A 21,616-nucleotide genomic window follows, 5' to 3' on the forward strand; every position below is an offset into this window, starting at 1 on the left:
CCTGTGGGAAGAGAGCTCCGGGCATGGGGCTAATGAGTGAAAGGTCGAGGAAACACCATGTTGGGCATTGTCCAGAAACAGCTAGGGGGCCCCTGTGGCCGCTCCAGAGTAAACAGGATGGAAAAGAATGTGAGCCGAGCAGAGAGAGAGAGAGGGAGGGCTGCAGTGAGGCACATGGGCCCTTGGAGGACATGGAGAACTTGGTGCTGAGATGGGGAAGCACTAGGAGGTGGAGGAAAAAGCATGAAAAGTCGAATATGCTCCAACAGGCCTGTGCTATCTACAGAGTCAGTAAGGCCCGTGCTATCTACTGGGTCAGTAAGACCTAAGCTGTCTACCGGGTCAGTAAGACCCAAGCTATCTTCAGAGTCAGTAAAGCCCATGCTGTCTGTGAGGTCAGTAAGGCCCTTGCTGTCTCCAGGGTCAGTAAGGCCCATGCTGTCTACGGGGTCACAGAGTGACAGGAAGCAGGGACAGGAGCAGGAAGAAAGGCTGGAACTCCTGCAGAGACAGTAGGACTACATCAGAGTGGAGCTGGGGAGAGGTGAGGGCCTGCCTGTGCACACGGGATTCATTCACAGGCTGGGTATGAGGAGTGAGAAGGGGAGACTGGCATTGACTTCCAGAAGGACAGTGTGCAGAGAGTGTAAGCATACTTGCACTAGATGCTCACTGATCTAGCTCCCACTCCCGCCCACTATGTTAGCTCACCTACCACTGTGCCTAGAGCACTCAGTGTGCTGTCTCCCACACAGTTAGAACTTCAGGGACATCTGGTAAATAAGTAAATGATTTTTGCAGCAGAGAGAGGACTGAGGACCAAAAGAGATGAATTAATCTGCCATAATTTCAAAGCCAGACAGGAGGAGCTGGTTATCTGACCTCAGGCCCCTGACTCCATTCCTGTTGCTCACCCATAACACCACACTGGAGCTGACCTTGACCTCTGTAGAAATACCCTTTCATGCCCGCTACCCCACCACCCTGCAAGGCCCTCATCAATGTCAATCTTCTCCCTCTCCTAGCACTGCCAGCCAGAGTCTGACCAATCACATCACAGCATCTGGAAACTGTGGGGCCCCTGCGCTCCCATCATTAAGTAGAGAGCTTCCTTAAACGAAGGCCTGACCTCGTTCCTCTTGGAGAACCTACAGCTGATGGTGATGGTAAGAATTTGAACAATACGTCCCCCATGGGCTCAGATATTTGAACACTCAGTTTCCAGTTGGTCATGCTATTGGGGGAGGCTTGGGGAAGTGAAGCCTTGCTAGAGGAAGTGACACAATCAAGCAGGGTCTGTATTTGTCCCTGAATCCCTGGCTATTCTTCCCCACTAGGTTCTAACCTCCTCAGAAGCCGAAATTATCACTATTATTGGATTATAAAATACCATCTTATTAACAGCAGGCTTTCTAATAAGGTTAGATGGATGAGTCAATTGTGCTATTTAAGTTGTCCAAGCACCTATGTTACTGGAGTTGGATAAACCATCGTAAGAGTTAGAAAAGAGACAGCAATTAAATATTTGTGGCAAAGGCATGAGTTAAAGGGGACACAGCAAGGAAATTAAATTTTAACAGTCTGCCACCAGTCTGGAAATAACACATGAGACCAGACGGCACCCTGTGAACACAACCAGAAGGATCTGCACTTATCCCTGTGTTTTGGATCCCACGCTTTCACCAAGGTACAGGCTCTCCACTGGCAGCCAGCGCACTGTGCAATCCCACAGCAACTCAACAGCAGTGGCTCTCGACTGCACTTATGAATCCAGTTACCTGGGACCTCAGAGTCGCTGGGGTAAAGAAAGACACTTTCCAGGTGTGTCTAGACTGCGTCAGTTCTTGGGGTGGCAACTGCTTTGTGGAAAGAGCTGGGAGTAAGTATTTTAAGCCTTGTAAGCCACCCAGTATCTGTAATTACAAGTAACAGGCAAATGAAGGGGTACAGCTGTGATTCAATAAGACTTTACATATAAAAACAGTCAGCCTGTGTGTCTGGCCCACTGGACTCTGTGAACTGTTCTAAACCAATGTGCTAAGTCTAATGGAAGACATGGCAAACAAGCTAAAGTAACAGTGGCCAGGGTCCCTTTATTCTAGGCCCAGTCCTGCAAACAGGCTAAAGCAACAGTGGCCAGGAAGTACTCAGTTTCCAGTTGGTCAGTCCCAAGGTGTCTTCCAGTTTGAAATATCTGCATGAACATAACTTGGGACTCCAGTCTACATATGAAGATTTGTTTATGGTTTATGTTCTATGCATTTGTTACACATGCACTGAATGTAATTTACAGTAAACCATCACCCTTTGATTGCCACTCTTACCAAACTTAAGTGGTACACACACACACACACACACACACACACACACACGCGCGCGCGCGCGCACACACACGCGCACACACACGCACACACACACGCACACACACGCACGCGCGCACACACACACATACACACACACGCACGCACGCACGCACACCTATTTGAGATACACAGATGACTTGGGGAAAGACGGTGAAGCAATGGCTGCTTCCTGGAGGACTGCAGGGTTGCTACCTAGCACAAGTTCAGTGTTGGCGTCTGAATCCTCTTGGCCAATCTAGAGCTCTAAGCAATACTTTGAAGAACTGTGACAAGCAGTGTGTGCCTCACTCACACAGCCTTGGCTACCCTCAAGGTCATGTTTGTTTGTTCCTTAAATAACCGGCTTCATTACATTATTCTCATGCATGTGAATATTGATCTATCTTCCACCTCCATTTCCTTCTGCACCTCCCTACATCAGCATTTTCTGTGAGCTATTACATGACGGCAAGTGTGGAACTGTCCACCGTGGCATTCTTGACAGTGCTCAAAAGCATCACACTTTGGAATGTTTCTGACTTACAAGTTAAGCACACTCAACCTGCAGTTCTCAAACCTGAGTACGCATCACAATGGTCCCAGAGGCTTTCCCTTCGAATACTGGCCAAGCCACCAGCTACAGTTCACTAGATGGTATACCCACCTCTTCCAGTCAAGAACTTCCGAGAAGGGCAGAATATAGGAGTCTGCAATGACAACCGGGACACAGCCAGCCTGTAACACATCACTCAGCACCGCCTGCCCCAGCCGCGCTCCTCGAAGGACCACACAAAAAGTAGCCTCCTGCAGCAACACAAGACAAGGTTGAGGATTACAAAGAAATCCCTTGGGCCACTGACTTGGACCCCTGCACATTATGGCGTTCCCCCAAGACTTAAAGCTAAGCAGTACCTAGGCATGTAGAAACTGCCAAAGGGCCAGGCATTGGTGACACACGCCTTTAATCCCAGCACTCGGGAAGCAGAGGCAGGTGGATCTCTGTGAGTTCGAGGCCAGCCTGGTCTACAGAGTGAGTTCCAGGACAGCCTCCAAAACAATACAGAGAAACCCTGTCTCAAAAAACCAAAAAAAAAAAAAAAAAAAAAAAAAAAAAGAAACTTCCAAAAGAAACAGGAAATGCTCAGCTGGCTGCGGGGTTTCCCACCTTAGTTCTTCAATGCAACCTCCGTGCCACCAGGGCTGGTGCTCTGCACATGTTGAGAGTCAGCATCACAGGCTTCCTCTGGTCAAGTGACCTTATGAGGTCCTGCAGAATAGTGTTCATCAGTGCCAATGAACTGTGTATACATACATGGCATGTGGTCTCAACACTGCCTAATCCCTGACCTCAGCCCAGCCTGTAGTGGGACAGTCCCGTTAGAGGACCCTCATAAGGAAACTCTGAAATTTCTGTTCTTCTTCTAGGCTCCAAGACCCTAACATTGTCTGCCTATAGAAGCTATTCATTAAAGGTGCACAGAGCCTGAAGAAGACATGGAAATGATAGGTTTTAGAGACAAGAAGTCCAACAACAATTAACTCGCAAAAAATCTCTTCTTTGCTCATTCTCTCATACCTCTCAATGTGGTGGATACTGGGACAATGTTAGATGTACAGAGGAAGAACAGGTACCATGGACACCGCATCCCCAAAATAAGATTCTGTTTCTCCTACTCCCAGTTTCCCCACTTCTGTCTCTTCAGAAAACATGACCTCATCTTTAAAGTCGGGGGGGGAAGCCAGGCAAAGTGGCTCTTCTCTGTATTTGGGAAGATGAGGCGGGAGGATAGTGAATTTAAAGCCAACCTGGGCTACACAGTGAAATCCTGTTTTTTTTTTTAATCTTGTTTCCTCTTTATCCCCACAAACAAAGTAAATGTAATCTTAAAGAAAGAAAATTATACCTTAAAACTGATCACTGAATCACATGAATATACCATTAAGGCCAGTGAAATGGCTTGGCCAGTAAAGACACCACTGCCGGGCCTGATGACCTGAGTCTGAGACCCCAGGGACCCGCAGGGTAGACGAGCAAACCAACTCCAGCAAAGTTGTCTTCTAACCTCCACACTGTATTGTGGCATGTGCACGTATGCACACACATACACATGTACATACATTTGCACACTAAACAATCTAATAAAGATTTTCTTGAAAAATAAATAACATTATAGAAAGGGGAAGGACAGGAAATAACATGAGAACATCAATCTCCCAAACACCTATGGATTCGACACAGGAGAGAAGCAGCTGGGGGGGGGGGCATGCATGGTGTCTGAGCTGCAAGTGAGCAGCTTGCCTGCTCAAGGAGCCACCACCAGATGTGGACACATGCTGATAGTGCTTCCTTCAAGAAAAGGGTTACTATAAACACAGGCTGCATCTCTGCTATTATTAGCCAGAAACTCCAGAGGAAGACAGTACTTCTTGATAGAGTATTTTAACAATTTCAGGATGGGCCCGCTCTCTGGAGATTTAAAAAATTAATAAATACATCAACATATAAAAATAACCTCACTCCTTGATAGTTCTTAAACTAACATGTCTCAAGCTTAAATGTTTAAGTGAGCAAGGCTCTGATTTTCCTTTCCTGGTCCCCCCACGCCCTGGAATGTCAAACAGTCTGCCTATAAACAGTCCCCAAAGAGCCACTTTGCCTATGGCTATGGAGGAACACACGCATGGTGGAAGTAAAGGGTATGCTGTGGGTGACAAAATACCCCAAAGCCAGAGCAGTAAGAACAGGCCTGAATGTTCAGAGAAAGCCAGCTGTGGCCCTGTTGGCTGCCATGACTTAGAGATACAACTGGCCACCTTACCCACTTCTCCGCCCATGAACACAGGGGGTAAAAACAAGACACATTTGAGTGCCTTGCCCATGCAGCTTCTTAGAAATCCAGAGGACTTTTGTTTTTGAAGTACAATGAGTATCTGAAAGGATTATTAACCCTTAGCGATCAAGCGGCCCCACATCACATAAACGCACATCCACTCAGGCTCCCAGTGGTCTACACCTGCAGCAAGGAGCTGCGTCTCCTCCCCTTGAGTACCACCCCAGTTACTTATGAAAAACAGCGCCTGGGGTCAGTTTCACTCCACAGGAGCAACCCACCCTGAGCTTGGCAAGATCTTGGATGACACTCACCTGTAGTACTTGGGGGTAATCGAAGACTTGGTGTTGGTGGCAGCGCTTGCGGACAGAAAGGACACCCTCCGAGAGATTGGTGCATTTGTCTAGGACCAACACTGACTCTCTGTGTTTGGCCTGGAGGGCTTCCAGGTCCTCTCTGTACTCAGGATGGATGGCCATCTGAGAGGACAGCAGAAAGTACCTCCGGGGACTACAGGGGTGGGGGAGAGAAAAGGTCACCTGGGATTAGTCACTGGTCAGTCAGGTCACACAAAGCTTAACATTGAACTTTCAGGAACAAGTATTTGCTGGTCAGTCTCAACATCCACCACTTATTTTTAAAATTATACTGAGTCACATTACTAGATATTAAAAGCATTATGTACTATGTAAAAACAAGGTATGACTCAGTTGCATCCTGAAATATGAAGCCATAAAATTTGTATTTAGGCAAATGAGGTTTTTTCTATTTTTCTTCTTTTTTGTTGTTTTATTTTGTTTTGACACAGGGTCTCTGGCTAGCCTGGAATTTGCTATTTAGAGTAGGCTAGGCTCAATCTCACAGACATCTGCCTGCCTCTGCCTCCTGAGTGCTAGGATTAAAGGCAAATGCCACTATGTCCAACAGAAAACAGCTCCTAATATTGTGAAGAAATGCTCATGGCATGCTAAGTCTACAGAGTGTGCTATAAACACAGGTATGTATATTCAAAGAGAAACCAGGCTGATTACTTGAATAGTACAACAAAAAGCTATCATTTATTAAACCTGAGTCTGCGATCTGAGGAGAAAAACAGCTGCATCCTTCAAACAAGGAGAGAAGGAGTCCCCCTTATGGGCTGCAGTGTCAAGCAGCACCACTACGCTATGTAGAGACTCTGGGACACATCTCCATTGCCAACGTCACATGGGCAGGAGAAGAACTAAAAACCAGAAATGGCAGGGGGGTGGCTATCCTTACCACAACACAGAGCACATCTCAACATATACATAGCAAGGATGCAGAATAAAGAAAGACATCAAAGGTTCAGGAATAAATTCAGCAGTTTCAATGTGTAAGATGACTCTCTCTGCATATTGAGAGCCAGAAACTATATTGAGAGGTTCTATATAGTATGGTTAGGGTTTTCCTTACTTATGATAAAAGATGAGTTACATATAAAACTTTAGACTCACAAGATAGGATAGATGATAGAATATGTTCTTTAAATTTTACCAAATGTTAATGGACTAAATATTGTTAACTATAGTTCTTGCTAGATAACTGTTTTGCTATATATAATTTTACTATGTTAAAGGTAAAACCTTTCTTTTTATTTAGTCACAAAAGAGGAGATGATGGGGGAAGTCCTTCTGTGTATATGTGTCTCTTAGTGGTTGATGAATAAAACACTGTGGCCAACAGAGGCAGGGAGATAGGTGGATCTAGGAGATGAGGAGAATTCTGGGACGTATAGGGAGACAGCAGATGCTATGTGAGACCGGGAAGGTGGGATGCGCCAGACTCTTCTCCAGTAAGATAAGACCACATGGAAATATTTAGATTAACAGAAATGGGTTAATAATTAAGACAAAGCTAGCCAATAAGAAGCCCTAGCCATCGACCAACAGTTTCATCATTAATATAAGTCTCTGTGTGTTTATTTGGGGCAAAACAGCTGCAGGAAGCTCTGCAATAGCCAATGAGAAAATTCACATAAAGCAGGTTCTGAGAAAATGATCACCCCACCCCTGCTTACCCTGATAAACAGAACAGTGCTACATACATCCTATTCAAACTGGAAAGTCAGAGAAAACTAGAGCTGTGTGTCACACAGGCTCATAAAGGCTACAGTCCTATGAATGTGTCTGTTCTAACTGAAGGGAGCCTTAGTCACATACCCACAACCAAAGAACACTCTCTGCAACTCAGGTTACCCTCCCAGAGAATGAACCTTCAGGTCCAAAGACATATAGAACAGAGAATCTAGACACTGAGGATCATGGGAGCAAGCAGGGAGCTGCAGCTATGGAAGGCCAGAATGGTTCTGCAGTGCTGGATGGAGCTGGAGTCGAGTATGATAGTACACACTGGTAACCCCTGAACCAAAGAACTAAGACAGAAAGGTGGCGCGTGCGAGGCCAGCCTAAACTACACAGTAAGAACCTTGTCTCAAAGATAAATAACGGGCTGGAGAGCAAAGGAGCTCAGGCAGTAAAGTGCTTGTCACACAAGCATGAAGATCTGGATTCAATCCCAGCACCACTGTGTGACAGCACATGCCTATACTCCCAGAGCTGGGGAGGTGGAAACAAGAGGATCCCTGGACTTGCTGGCCAGCTAGTGTAGCATAATGGACTCTAGGTCAATGAGAGAGCCCTCAAAGGAGGATGATACCCAAGGTCATACACACACATGCAAGCCCACACCCACACAAACACACATACACATGCAAGGTGCTATACAGATTCAGAAGTAAACAGATGTTAGTATGTGCTTCTCGAAGGAACCTAAGCAAAGAGAGACAGGGTTGGATTTCATCGTTTCACTGTTCAGAAGCAGTCAGGCCCACTAGAGCTCCACTCACTGTGCCTACCCCCAGTCCCACCTAGTCCAGTGTGCAGATATGAACAGGACTTAAACAGGTTCCCTGCCAGCACACTGGCTTACTCTGACCCATCGGGCAGCTGATGGACTATGCCCACTTTAGTTTTAACTGAGCAAAAATGTCAGGTAGATCTGTTTTTCTTCAGAAGGCTCAAGTTGACTGTGGCTCTCATGTTTCTTCCCAGGCCCACTGATCTCAAAGCTGAAGCCAAATCGTGCTGAGAACTTGATGTCTCCCTCAAAAGCAAGGGTTGTAAACTCCTGATTTAGCTCCTTTTAGAAGGAAAATGATAAGAATTCCAGTGAGGCTCACCACAACTGTGAGAAGGAGCTATCAATAGCAACAACCCTGAGCTTCCCATTGAAGAAGCACCAGGAGGTTTTTAAAATAAAAAGGAAGCCAGCATTGCTATGCTGGGCAGTCCTCAGGAGACGTGGGAATTCCCTGAGAAACACCTCTCACAGAGGGTGGGACCCTCATGCTGTAGCCAGGGCACCCTCCCTGTCTTCCCTGGGGCCCTGAGAGGATGATGAGGTCAAAGTCTGCCTTCACCTTTAGTCTCTGGAAGGCAGGAGAGGAGTATCTTCTATAAAAGTAACATTCCTCTGTAAGGAGCAGCTTAGCAGTGGCCATGGAGGAAGGGCCCTGTCCCACGAGCCCTTGGCCTTTGGGGACTACCATGAAGACAGTGGGGTCTCTCAGAGGTTACTGAACCACATAACTTTAAAACTACTTGCAACATCAAGTGATCTCAAATTCCATGCAGTCATACATAAAAGTCAGAGAAATCACATTACTAGAAAAATACCAGAGACAATATAAACTCCAGAGCTAAGCCTCTGAAAGCGGTCTCTAGCACTGCAGAGCTTGCCCACCTTTGGGCCTCAGGGTTTTCACCCCTGGGTTAGATCTGGAGGGAGTGACAGAGTCCTAAACCAGCAGGACAGCGGCTGGATTAGGACTCAGGGTAGATCACAGCGAGTTTAGGGAAGGTGTACCAAGCAGACAGGCCCAGAGGCATGAACACCCAGCAGACCAGTCCTCACATGCTCACTGGTTAGCTCACTACTGGTTCCAGTTTCTCATGCTTCTCAGCCGCAGCCCTGAGAATGTCTGAGAACATTCACTACCTGTTGTGGTGGCTGTCCTGTCCCGAGAGGTTAGCATGGCAGGTCTGCTGCTGTCCTGTGAAAGTTTTGACTGTTAGGTTAGTTTCTTGACTGGTGTCTGGGAACCTGGATGGGGGACGGCTCCCACCACCCACAGAACTGGTAAGTGGGGTTCACTGTGCCCAAAATGTGCAAACAGGATAGTCTGTGCCAGGCAGGTCAGCCCTCTCATGCTACATCAATACGCCAAACTGAAGATCCTGGGTACATGACAAACTTGCTTGTCGCACAGGAACCAACAACCCTGGAGCAGGGTGCTGATGTACAGCAGCCTCACTAGCCTCTGAGTTCTCTGTAGGGATTGTTTGTCAAGAGCTTGGGATCATGCAAGTCCTGTAATGCTAGCCCTTGGGAGACAGAGTGGGAAAATTGCTGTAAGTCCCAGGCCAGCCTGAACTATAGAATAAAAGAACCATGTGTGAAGTAACTCTGGCAGAGGAAAGGCAAAGACAGGACGTGGGTGTCAGTGAGGAGGCCTCGGCAATCTATGGGGCCTCTGATAGCAGATCAGTATTTATCCCTGGAGTACAAATGGACTTTGGGAGCCCATCCCACATGGAGGGATGCTCTCTCAGCCTGGACACATGGGGGAGGACATAGGTCCTGCCCGGGATGATATGCCAGACTTTGGATATCCCTCATGGAAGCCTCACCCTCCCTGGGGAGCAGAGGGGGAATGGGGCAGGGAGTTGAGAGGTTGGGGGGACAGGGATGGAGGGGAGGAGAGGGAGTTGGGATTGACATGTGAAGCAAGCTTGTTTCTAATTTAAATTTTTTAAAAAGAGAGAACACAACAGGGATAAAAAGAAAACATTCGTGTAAATCTAGCATAAGTTTGATTTAGCAACGGTGTCTCTTTTTTAATACTGACATATACCAAAAGTACAAGCAATCTAAGTAAAAATCAGATAAACTGGGCATTAGGAAACATCCAGGCAGGTAGGGGCTTGATGTGAAAGCATGAGGACCTGAGTTCAATACCCAGCACACATGTGCCTGCAATCCTAGTGCTGGGGAAACAGACATGGGAATTCTAGAGGCTCACTTGGTGAACTTCAGATTCAGTGAAAGACCCTGTCTCAAATACTAAGGTGGAGGGGAAATGAGGAAGATATCTAACTTCAGCCTCCAAGAGAAAGACAGAGACAGAGATGAAAAAACTGGACTTCATTAAAAATAGAACCGTTCGTACCTCATAGGTCATTATCAAGAAAGTTGAAAGCATCCTACAGGACAGGACAGAATATTTGCAGATCATATACTCTGTCAGGCCCCCATGCCTGGACTACATAAAAATTCTTAAAATTCTACAATAAGAAGACAATTCAATTTAAAATGAACAAATAATATGAACAAGCATTTCTCCAAAGAAGTCCTATAAATAGCCATAAGAAAAGACAACAGCAGGGGTCACTAGAGAAACACAAACCAAGCAACAGTGAGACAGTGTCCCACATGCCCTAGGTTGGACAGAATCAGAAGTGCAGATAACGACAGTGCTATGAAGACAAGGAGGATTGGAAACCTTATATAGCTCTGGCTGGCTGGTGCACGGTGTTGTAGCCTTTGGGAACGGGTCTGGTGTTTCTTCTACAAGTTACAAGAGAATTACCACATGGCTCAGCAATGCCACTCCTCGATAGAAAGCCAAGGGAACTGAAAACACAGGCTTCCGCAAAAGCCTGCACTTGAAAGTTCATAGCAGCATGTTTAATACAGCTAAACATTAGAAATAATCACGATTGCCATCCACTGGTGACTGGGTGAACCAAGCATGGTGCAGACACACAATTAAATAGTCACTGAGGAGAGAAGTGCCCGTTCCAAGCTACAGCTTGAGGAAAGTGTGAACACACGCTCAAGGGAGGGAGAGGGACACAAAAGGCCAGCTCACACTAGCATGAAGTGTCCAGAGTAGAACTAGAGTCACGAAGGAGGCTAGCAGATGCTGCCCTGAGCAGAGATGACAAGTGGCTGCTACTGACAGAATTTGTAGAGTGATAAAATGTTCTAGAATTAGATAGCAGTATTGATGAGAATTATACAATTCTGAATAAGCAACAACAACCCCCCTCCCTGGGATTTTACACTTTAAAACACTGGCTGCACAGTTTGTGAGTTACTATCAACTTAAATGTCATGAAGCCACACCCAGGAGCCTCCGGGAAGATGACCCTGTGCTGCTGAAAACAGACCACGCTTTGCCCTTGCAGAGGCTTAAGGAAAAGTACCTGGAGCTGACCAGGGCTTGGCACACTGTCCAAACACTTGCTAAAGAAATGCTGCAGACACTTCAGGCGTGGCCCCAGGCCATGGGGTGGAGCACACACAGGAAGATGCTGTCTTCTGGGGAGTGTTCACTGGCTTCTCAGAGTCCACACAGGCTTCTGAGTCTGGGATGCTCTGAGAATGAGTCTACTGTTCTCTGAGTGAGCCAGTTCCTTGAGAGTCATTTCTGTCAAACTGTGAACTGATCTCAAGGGTCACCTGGTAGGACATTCTTTGTGTTGCCATTTCACTCACCTATATATCTGGACACTTCTCAAGCAAGCAAAGGAAGCTTCTATCATCATCTTGTCTGTTTAAAACTCACTGAGCTCCCACCATGAAACAACTTCTAAACAATCTCCAGCAAAGAAAAGGTTAGACAGAAGGCTCACCACATCCATGCAACCAGACCTTTCCCCTTATGCCACATGTGAAAATATGAGCCAACTAAATGTCAAACCCACTATGGTGGTTAAAGAGCAGACCTGGTCTGTACTCCATCGCACTGACAAAATCCAAAAACCAAAGAAGACAGGATTTCCAAGAGTCATGATGCCCGTGCATAAATGTCACCCTAGGAAAGGGTAGCCTGCAGTGGGAATATAATACAGGGGATCTGGTCCAGGAAAAGAAACTGTGGCCTGCCTTTTCCCAACTAAGCAGTTTCAAGTTGAAACCTAAAAGATGAGCAAGACATTATACTGACAGAGAAAAGGAGAAAGATTGTCAGGCAGGGTTGGGGAGATGGCTTGGTTGGTAAACTACCTGCCACACAAGCTTCAGGACTTGAGTTCAGACTCCCGGAGACACTGTAAGAAGCCAGATATGGCAGCATGTGTCTAGAGCACAGTCTGGGTGGGAGGCTAGGAGGTGGGAGGAACTGAGGGATAGAGACAGGAAGATCTTTGAAGCTCATTGGCTAGTCAGCCTAGCCATATTGATGAGCTCTGGTTCAGTGAGAGACCTTTTCTCAAAAAAACAAAAAGTGGAGAGCAATCGAAGACAGACACCTAGGGTCTGTCTTTGCTCCCCCCCCCAGCCCAAATAAACACATGCATACACAACATACACATACACACACAAATGCACACAACACACACCCCAAAAATACATACATGCACACCTAACACACACATAAACACATAACACAACGCACACAGATGCACACAACACATGCCCCACAAATATACACATGTATAGAATATTCCTTTACACTATGTGCATATATGTCACTGTGATTGGTTTAATAAAGAAGCTGACTGGCCAACAGCTGGACAGGTAGAAGTTAGGCAGGACTTGCAGACAAAAAGAGAGCATGACGAAGGGGAGGAGTCTCAGGAGTCGAGAAGAGATGGAGAGGAAGCAGGAGATGAACTTGTCACACTGAGAAGAGGTCCTGAGCCATGTGGCAGAGCACAGATAAGAAATATGGGTTAATTTAAGATGTGAAATGTAAGAGTTAGCTAGTAACAAGCCTGAGCTATGGCCGTGCATTTGTAATTAGTAATAAGTCTTAGTGTGATTATTTGGGAACTGGTTGGTGAGTCAGAAAAGTTTGCCTACATACAATGCACACACATGTACACCCAACACACATGAACATGAATATACAACACACACACACACACACACACACGGACAACACATACACACATAGATGAAGAGTTCACAGAAAAACAGAGAGAGAAAACCTGTTCCAAAAACTGAAGGGAAAGTCCTTCAAGAGAAGACAGTGGCCAGACACCAGACAGCTGTGACAGATTCAGGGAAGTATGGCTTTATCTGGCATACATTAGAAGGGCAAGACCAGGCTGGACAGTAGGGAGACTAGAGTCAGTCACACAAAACAGGATTTTGCCTAGCATCCCAAAGGAGGTGGCTGTGGGCTGATGCAGGCAGATCCAGAGGAAAGGGAGCAGACGGATTCAAGAAACACTTCTGACATGACAGACTTGTTAAATTTCTGTGGAGTGGAGGAGTGGGCAGGATGCCACAGGTTTCTAGTTTGTTTGTGAACTTAGTAGTCAACCCAGGAGCTTCCTATAATACTTAAAGCTATAAGAAAAGCAAGATGGGTGGGGTAGGCCAGCACACTCCAGACTCTGGCCTGACAGACACCTTGCTTGTCAGGGTACCCCACACCGAGCCTTGCCAGCACCCATACTCTGTAATGGCACACTGCCGAGCTCAGCCACCTTACCCTGGTGCTTTCTCTGGGAGAGCCACCTCGGCTGATAGTGGGCTGAAGACAGGAATGCTGACGTCATAGCCCTGCCGGTAAGTCCAGGTAGAAAAGCCGCCACCTGCCAACAGCGCCCTGCAGAGAAAAGACTTGGGTAAATACTGGGGAAGGAAGGTTTTCATGATAAATGTCATGAGAAGGATGGCAATGACTGAGTTAATAAAAACAAGAGATAATATGGAGGCCCTGTGCTTGAGAAACACCCCGGCACCAGCTGCTTCCCATCAAGTAACAGCAGCCTACCTCCACTGCCTGAAGTCTTTCCTTACTTTACAAAAATGTTTACTACACTTTTATTTTTTGGTGTGTGTGTGTGTGTGTGTGTGTATGTGTGTGTGTGTTTGCACATATGCATGCACCACAGGGCACGTAGAAGTTAGAGGACAAGTTGAGAGTTTGTGCTCTCCACTCACCATGTGGGTGTCAGGACAGAACTCAGGTCATCAGGCTCGGTGGCAAGCCCCCTAACCCACTGAGCTACCTCCTTCAGACCCCACTGACATCCTGCAAAGCCATACTTTATCCTTTTTAATTTTTTATTTTATTATTTTTGTGTGTGTGACTGTTCTGCCTACATGTGTGTCTGCAGAGGCCAGAAGCGAGCGTGGGATCTCCTCGGATTAGAGTTATGTAGATGATTGTGAGCATCCATATGAGTCTGGGAATCAAACCCAGAACCTTTGAAAGATCAGTCAGGCTTCTAAGCACTGAGCCAGCTCTCTAGCCTCCACACTTGGTTCTCAACACACCCACAGCAAGAGGAGTATTAGCAAGTCTATAGGAAGACTGGGCACTCATTGCCCACTCTCTCCTGGAATCTCCCAAGTCTACAGAAAAGGAAAGCAGTGGTGGCCAGCAGGCATCGCATCTCACACTACATCAGCCCGGACTCTGCAGTCCCTGGACCAAGCAGCTCTCCCTCTGCCACCCCAGAGCTGTGTCACTCACACAGCCTGTACCAGTTGCCACTGTCCCTCCCAGTCTGGGTCTTATTAATCCAATCCCTAACTGGGAAACCGAGACGGGCTACGCTTTAGAGCCTCTCTTGGAGTCTGCGGGCACTAGCATGCCTTCTCCCTAGTTAGAAAACACCAACCACATTGTTTTTAACTGGATCCAGCAAGTGCCATGATGACACTTCATCAGACAAAGGAAGCAGGTGTGGGTCACACCCACTTCAGCTGTTCTTCTGCCCCAGGGCCCCAACCCATCGAAAGCACTGTCTGGGCTGATTTTGCTATGTGCACACAGAGTCTGAGCTCAATGTCTGAAGTGAGAAAACACATTTTTTCTTTTCAATAGTGATTGCTACCAATCCCCTCCACACCCTGATGAAAATGTACGTTCCCTTCTAATGTGGCCAGCCTAAGATCAGAGATGTTCAAACCGCCCCTGGAAATCCCACTATGTTTGCTTAAGCACTCTGAATCCAAGCACTAGCAACTGGGGTAACAAGCAGGCTTGAAACCTCTCCAGGCTCCTGTCTTCTTCTAAGATGTAATGATTATCCCCAGTGCCAACACACAACACACACTCTGATGTTCTCCTGATTAGCATGCAACACTGAATTCATCCAACATGAACTTGAGCGGTTTCCATGGCTGTGATCGCAAGCAGACCCTGCAGGGCCCAAGGCCGCTGTGCAGAGAAGCAGACGTGGGCACTATAGACAGGCACCAGGCTGCACAGGTAAGCCAGCATTGTGGGTGATTAGGCTGTTACTGTGCGCCAGCAGGACGCAGGGGGTGGAGCAGGCTTCCTTTCTCACATCAGCCTTCACTGCTACTCCACTACTCTGTCCCTGTGGCCCCAAACACATTATTATATTGCAGAGGTGTGGGGCAGGTATACAGATACAGCAGAGAAATGTGTCTGAAACAGGCCTGTGTCATGTTTACACACACACACACATACACACACACACACACACACACACACACACACACACACGTCATCTCTGGATGTGATCTCAGAAAGAGCCTTGATGGCAGGAGGTTAAACTGTCCTCAGGCCAGGCCTGTACTGCGGGTCCTCCCCTGTAAGCCCCAGCCTCTTCAGCCAGCTCCCCAGGGCACTACAATGACGAGAACGCCAGCTGACTTCACAGTACACACGCTTCACATCGACTGCAGAGCAAATTTCTGAGCAGGGCATTCTGTTTTCCCGTCACAGATCCCCAAACTGTTCCACCAGAGATGGAATCGAACACTTGTGCCCAGGAGATCTGAGTTGGTGATACTGCCAATGGCAAACCAAGGGGTGACTAGGTAAGGTCTCCAGCACAGGGCTACCCAGGGCTTCCTGACTCTAGGAGGCTCCTCTGTCACCAATGCTGAGCCTGGCTCCCACCACCCTCCTGACTCCCATGCACACAAGCTGCTCACAGGCCTCCCCCACTGCTGAGCACTCACAGTGCCAAACACAGCCCCCAGCAGTTTATCAGCTTACTTAAAGAAGTATTGTTGAGCATATTGTGGCGTGGCACATGCCTTTAATCCCAGCACTGGGAAGGCAGAGACTGGCAGATCTTTGTGAGTTCAAGGCCAGCCTGGTCTCCTTAATGAGACTCTGTCAAAAACAACCAAACAAGCAAAACAGCAATGAAAAAGAAAAATTGTTTAACAAAGCACAGTGGCACATATCTGTAATCTCAGCTCAGAAACCTGCAGGTGCACATTGTGTGAGGTTAGCCTGTACGGGGGGGGGTGTCTCAAAAACACCACCAAAAAATACTATATGGCTAGAGAGACGGCTCTGCAGTTAGGAGTGCTTACTGTTCTTACAGCAGACCAGGGTTCAGGTCTCAACATCCACAATTGTCAGTAACTTCAGTTTCAGGGGGTCCCATGTCCTCTGGCCTCCAAGGGAACCTACTCACATAAGGTGCACACAAACTCATGCAGGCATACTTAGATAAAAATAAATCTTTTTCTAAGCACTGTTAATGTTTTAGGTATGATAACAGTGTTAGACTTAATGCGGAGATCCACACAGGAATGTTAGCACATGTAATGCTATGAGGTCTAGAATTTGCTTCTAGATAATTGGGGAGGGGGATACATTCAGAACAGATGGACCAAGACTGGCCAGGAGGTGATGGAGATGAGGCTGGGGATATAGAGTTCACTGTGCTATACCCCTCTTCCCTTGTATAGTATTAAAGTTTCCCTAACAAGTTCAAATAAATGAATATACATACCCACATCACAGCAGAAACATGTACAAGACATAGTCAAAGAAAGGTTAATGAAAATCCAAGGTAGTAATATTCTAGAACATACCTGAGAAAATTAACATTAACATCGTTCCCACTAAAGTTAAACACTCTCTCTCTCTCTCTGTGTGTGTGTGTGTGTGTGTGTGTGTGTGTGTGTGTGTGTGTGTGTACTCATGGAGGGAAGGACTGGAAAAAAACAAAATAGTTGTGTCAACTTGGCACAATGTGCAATCACCTGGAAAGGATTTTTATCAAGGGATTTTCTAGATTAGGCTGGCGTGTGGGCATGTCTGGAGGAGAGGAGGTTATCTTAATTATGCTGTCTTACGAGGGAAGACCGATCAACAAGCAGACGCCGCTGTTGTTCCCTGGGTGAGGGTGTGCACTGAACAAGAGCAGAGCAAGCAAGACAAGTAAGCATGAACCCTTCTCGCTGCTCTTCCCTGCGGATGTGACTGTCCGACTCACACTCCTCTTGATGCCTGCCATGATGGACTGAAGCCAAACAAACCCAGAAACGCCAGCTCCCCAAAGCTCTCTGTCAGGGTGCTCATCACAGGAACAGGAAACAAAACTGAGACACTATTCTAACAGTAAAGGCCTCGCTCTGTGTGTCTCTCTGTGTCTCCCCCTCTCTGGAGTGAAACTGAAAGGAACACACTGTTCAGTTTGATTCCTTACATATTTGCATGTGGTCCAACTCTTGTGCAAAGCATCTATGTGTTACATATACGGTTCCTAGAAGTTCTAAGGGAAACAGGAAACAAGCAGCATAAAAGATACATTTAATGTTTGGAATACAGCTCAGTGGTGGATCACTTGCTTAGCATGCTGAAGGCCCTAGATTCTAATTCAGTTCAGATCTTTCCATTTCTTTAAGCAAAATACCTTACAAGCAGACAGGCAGTGTGGCGCATGCCTTAAATCCCAGCACTCAGCAGACAGGCAGCAATGGATCACTATGAATTCAAGGCCAACCAGGCTCCATGCCAGCTCAGTCTACAGAATGAGCCTTCTGAAAGCACACCCCAAACAGGAGGGGTAGACACTGCACCCCAACTGCTCCTTCCCTCTCTTAGAACATCAACAACTATTTGGGCATCAGTGAGGGTCCTGATCCACATACACAAAGCCTGTTTAATTTTAATGCCAGTGGGAGCAATCATACCCTTAATGTTTATGTGATAATAGTTTTCTCAATTCTACAACCTTGGAATTTGATTACCCTTCCTTTTCCTTCCTTAAAAATTTCTACTTTTGTCTGAGTGTCTATAAAAGCAGCTCAGTCAGGAGGCGAGTCAGGTATTGCCTGGTGAAGTGCTTGCACAGGCTTGCGTGCCACACTGCCCTCTGCTGTCCACAGGACTCTATGTCTGTGTGCCACACTGCCCTCTGCTGTCCACAGGACTCTATGTCTGTGTGCCACATTGCCCTCTGCTGTCCACAGGACTGTATGTCTGTGTGCCACACTGCCCTCTGCTGTCCACAGGACTCTTTATGTCTGTGTGCCACACTGCCCTCTGCTGTCCACAGGGCTCTATGTCTGTGTGCCACATTGCCCTCTGCTGTCCACAGGACTCTCTGTCTGTGTGCCACACTGCCCTCTGCTGTCCACAGGACTCTATGTCTATGTGCCCCACTGCCCTCTGCTGTCCACAGGACTCTCTACATTATTATGTGTCTTCTAGTGATCATCCTATTGCCATACTCAAAACTGACTTGAGATACCCACTTAAAACACAGAAGATTCCGATCAGCCACCTGGACAGACATATGACACAGTGTATATTTCCATGGATGATAACCTTAGCCTCTGGGAAGACAGCTGGTCTCAAGATGAGACCTCTGTCAGTAATACTGATCCAAGTTCAGCATCATCTTACAAGACTGGAATAAATGAATGTGCCCACACACTCTTGTAAGCCTCCTGCAACCTGAACACTACCCTGAGCTGGAGCTGGACTTTCTGTTTTCCTCAAAGCTGTAAACCAAACACTAACAGAAGTGACAAGCCCAACACCTTATTCTGGAATTTTCCAGGAGCCTCAGGCTAATGTAAGTAAACCGATGCATGAAAGGGCAGGGAAGTGTACCGAGAGAGCTCAGAGTCAGGAACAAAACCGCTGGTCACCTCTCCCCCCTTCTCCCTGTTCAGTAAGCTTTACCAGAGGGAGGAAACAAAGGGGAGGTGAGGGAGGATGAAAGGTAAAATGGGAAGAAAACAGGGAGAAGAGGGAGAAACTGGCTGACCAAAACACAGGCAATGATGCCCTGGGCACTTTGGCTTCAGGTGCCTCTACACATCCACCCCCTCCTCTCAGATGCTACAGGACCACTGTTGGCAAATGAGCCCCAATTAAGAAGGCATGGATGGACACCATTATCCTGAACCTAGCTGGCTTGGGACCTGGATGCTACACTTGAAACTAACACAAGCCCAGACTAAGAAAACAAGGTAGTTCTTAGAGCTGTCCCAGGACCCCGGCTCCAACTATTTCCATAGTTTTAAACAGCTTCCGCTTTTCTGACTTGAGGGAAATGCCTTAGAGGGTTTTCTAGCTTAATAAACAATTCTGATCATAAAATATATTCCAGAAGGTTCAGGAACCTAATTCCTTTCTTTCTTTCTCATCTATCTATCTATCTATCTATCTATCTATCTATCTATCTATCTATCTATCTACTGTAAGATAGGGTTTCTCTGTGTAGCCCTGGCTGACCTGGAACTTGCTGTATAGACCAGATTGGCCTCAAACTCCTATTTTGTATTCGTTTATTGTAAGACAGGGTTTCTCTGTGTAGGCCTGACTGTTTTGGAACTTGCTCCATAGACTGGGCTGGCCTCAAACTCAAAGATTCCCTGCCTCTGCATTCCAAGTGCTGGGATTAAAGGTGTGTACCACCACACCCGTCTAGGAACCTAATTTCATAGGAATAAAAGATTCCTATTTAACTTACCTAATCCTCAGAAATCCATCATGGGACAACCTCCCAAATGCTCACCTGTCTCTGGGGACATCCAGGGCAGTGTTGTAATCTGGGGGACCTCCAGGCAACATGTTGAACAGCAGGTGATTTGTTCCTCGATCCCACCTATTGAGAAAGCAAAGAACTAAGAGAATCCACACTTCAACCATGGAGAAATGAGTGTAAGATGACACTGAACCACATGAGCAAGTAGCCCAAGCCTGCAACAGTGCCACCTGCTGGGACACAGGTCACAACAGCACGACCTTATAAGTGCAAAGAAACTTCTAAAAACCCAAAGGGACAACAGGTTAAAAAAAAAAAAACCTGAAAAACTGGAAAGATGTGTACTTCCAGTTCATCTGCTACACAACCATTTCTGATCACTTAAACATAAAAAAACAAAGAACCTGAAATGTACCTAAATGCTCAAGAAGCAAATGAGTGGTTAGGAGTACTGACTGCTTGCTCTTCCAGAGGACCCAGATTCTAATCCTAGCACTCACATGATGGCTCACAACCATCTATAACTCCAGTTCCAGATGATCCAATGCCCTCTTCTGGTCTGAGAACACCAAGCATTCACACGTTACACAGACATACATGTAGGCAGAAAGTCCATACACATTTAAATAAATAAAAATCTAGAAGAAACAATAGTAAACAAATTACAGGCAGCTGATTAAATGTATTACATAACATCCATAAAATGGAATGGTACACAACCTTCAAAATTATATTAAAAAGAACATGAGGGGCCAGGGAGACGACTCAGTAACGTGCTTGCTATACAAGCATGAGGGCCTGAGTTCAATTCCCAGAACCTCTATAAAAGCCAGTGCAATGGAGCATGTCTGCACCCCCACTGCTGGGGAGGCAGAGATAGGAGGGCCCCAGGCTCACTGGCCAAATGGGCAGGCTCCAGGTGTAGTGAGAAACCTGACTCAAAAAACAAGGAAGAGGGTAATAAAGATATCCAATCCAATCTCTAGCCTTTGCATAGACATCGTGTGTGTGTGTGTGTGAGTGTCTGTGTGTGTGTATGTGTGTGTGTGTCTGTGTGTGTGTGTGTCTGTGTGTGTGTGTCTGTGTGTGTGTGTCTGTGTGTGTCTGTGTATGTGTGTGTGTGTCTGTGTATGTGTGTGTGTGTCTGTGTATGTGTGTGTGTGTCTGTGTATGTGTGTCTGTGTGTGTGTGTCTGTGTCTGTGTGTGTCTGTGTATGTGTCTGTGTGTGTCTGTGTATGTGTGTGTGTGTCTGTGTATGTGTGTGTGTATGTGTGTGTCTGTGTCTGTGTCTGTGTGTGTCTGTGTATGTGTCTGTGTGTGTCTGTGTATGTGTGTGTGTCTGTGTCTGTGTGTGTGTCTGTGTGTGTGTGTGTCTGTGTATGTGTGTGTGTATGTGTGTGTGTGTCTGTGTGCGTGCACAGCATGCCTGTGTGTGTTACATTATTTGGAAATATATGCACAATGCATTATAAGAAATGAGGCTTCTTTGGAGTATGATTACATTATGACATTTCTGAACAAAAAAAGCTTATAACTGTACACACGTGGAAATGTCATACAAAAAAAAAGATTGGATAATCCCATTGAAACAGTGATAGTAGTTACTGCTTATAGGCAGAGTATGGAATAAATCTTACATTCCTTTTGCTGAGCCGCCTTTTGAGGCTTTTCACAGTAAACAGAATG

The 21,616-nt window shown here is 46.5% G+C and overlaps 1 protein-coding gene across 1 annotated transcript in view; it reads right to left on the reverse strand.

The window, feature by feature from the left end:
- Ext2 (exostosin glycosyltransferase 2) overlaps positions 1–21,616 on the reverse strand; it is a 130,537-nt gene that overhangs the window by 100,923 nt on the left and 7,998 nt on the right. Inside the window, exons 3-6 of the mRNA XM_040745901.1 lie at positions 19,960–20,049; positions 13,698–13,814; positions 5,488–5,683; positions 3,007–3,146 (exon numbers count right to left, since the gene is read on the reverse strand). Coding sequence (XP_040601835.1) covers positions 3,007–3,146; positions 5,488–5,683; positions 13,698–13,814; positions 19,960–20,049 — 543 coding nt within the window. The remainder of the gene's footprint in view (positions 1–3,006; positions 3,147–5,487; positions 5,684–13,697; positions 13,815–19,959; positions 20,050–21,616) is intronic.

Source organism: Mesocricetus auratus, unplaced genomic scaffold (assembly GCF_017639785.1).
Source record: "Mesocricetus auratus isolate SY011 unplaced genomic scaffold, BCM_Maur_2.0 Super-Scaffold_100004, whole genome shotgun sequence".
Lineage (NCBI taxonomy): Eukaryota > Metazoa > Chordata > Mammalia > Rodentia > Cricetidae > Mesocricetus > Mesocricetus auratus.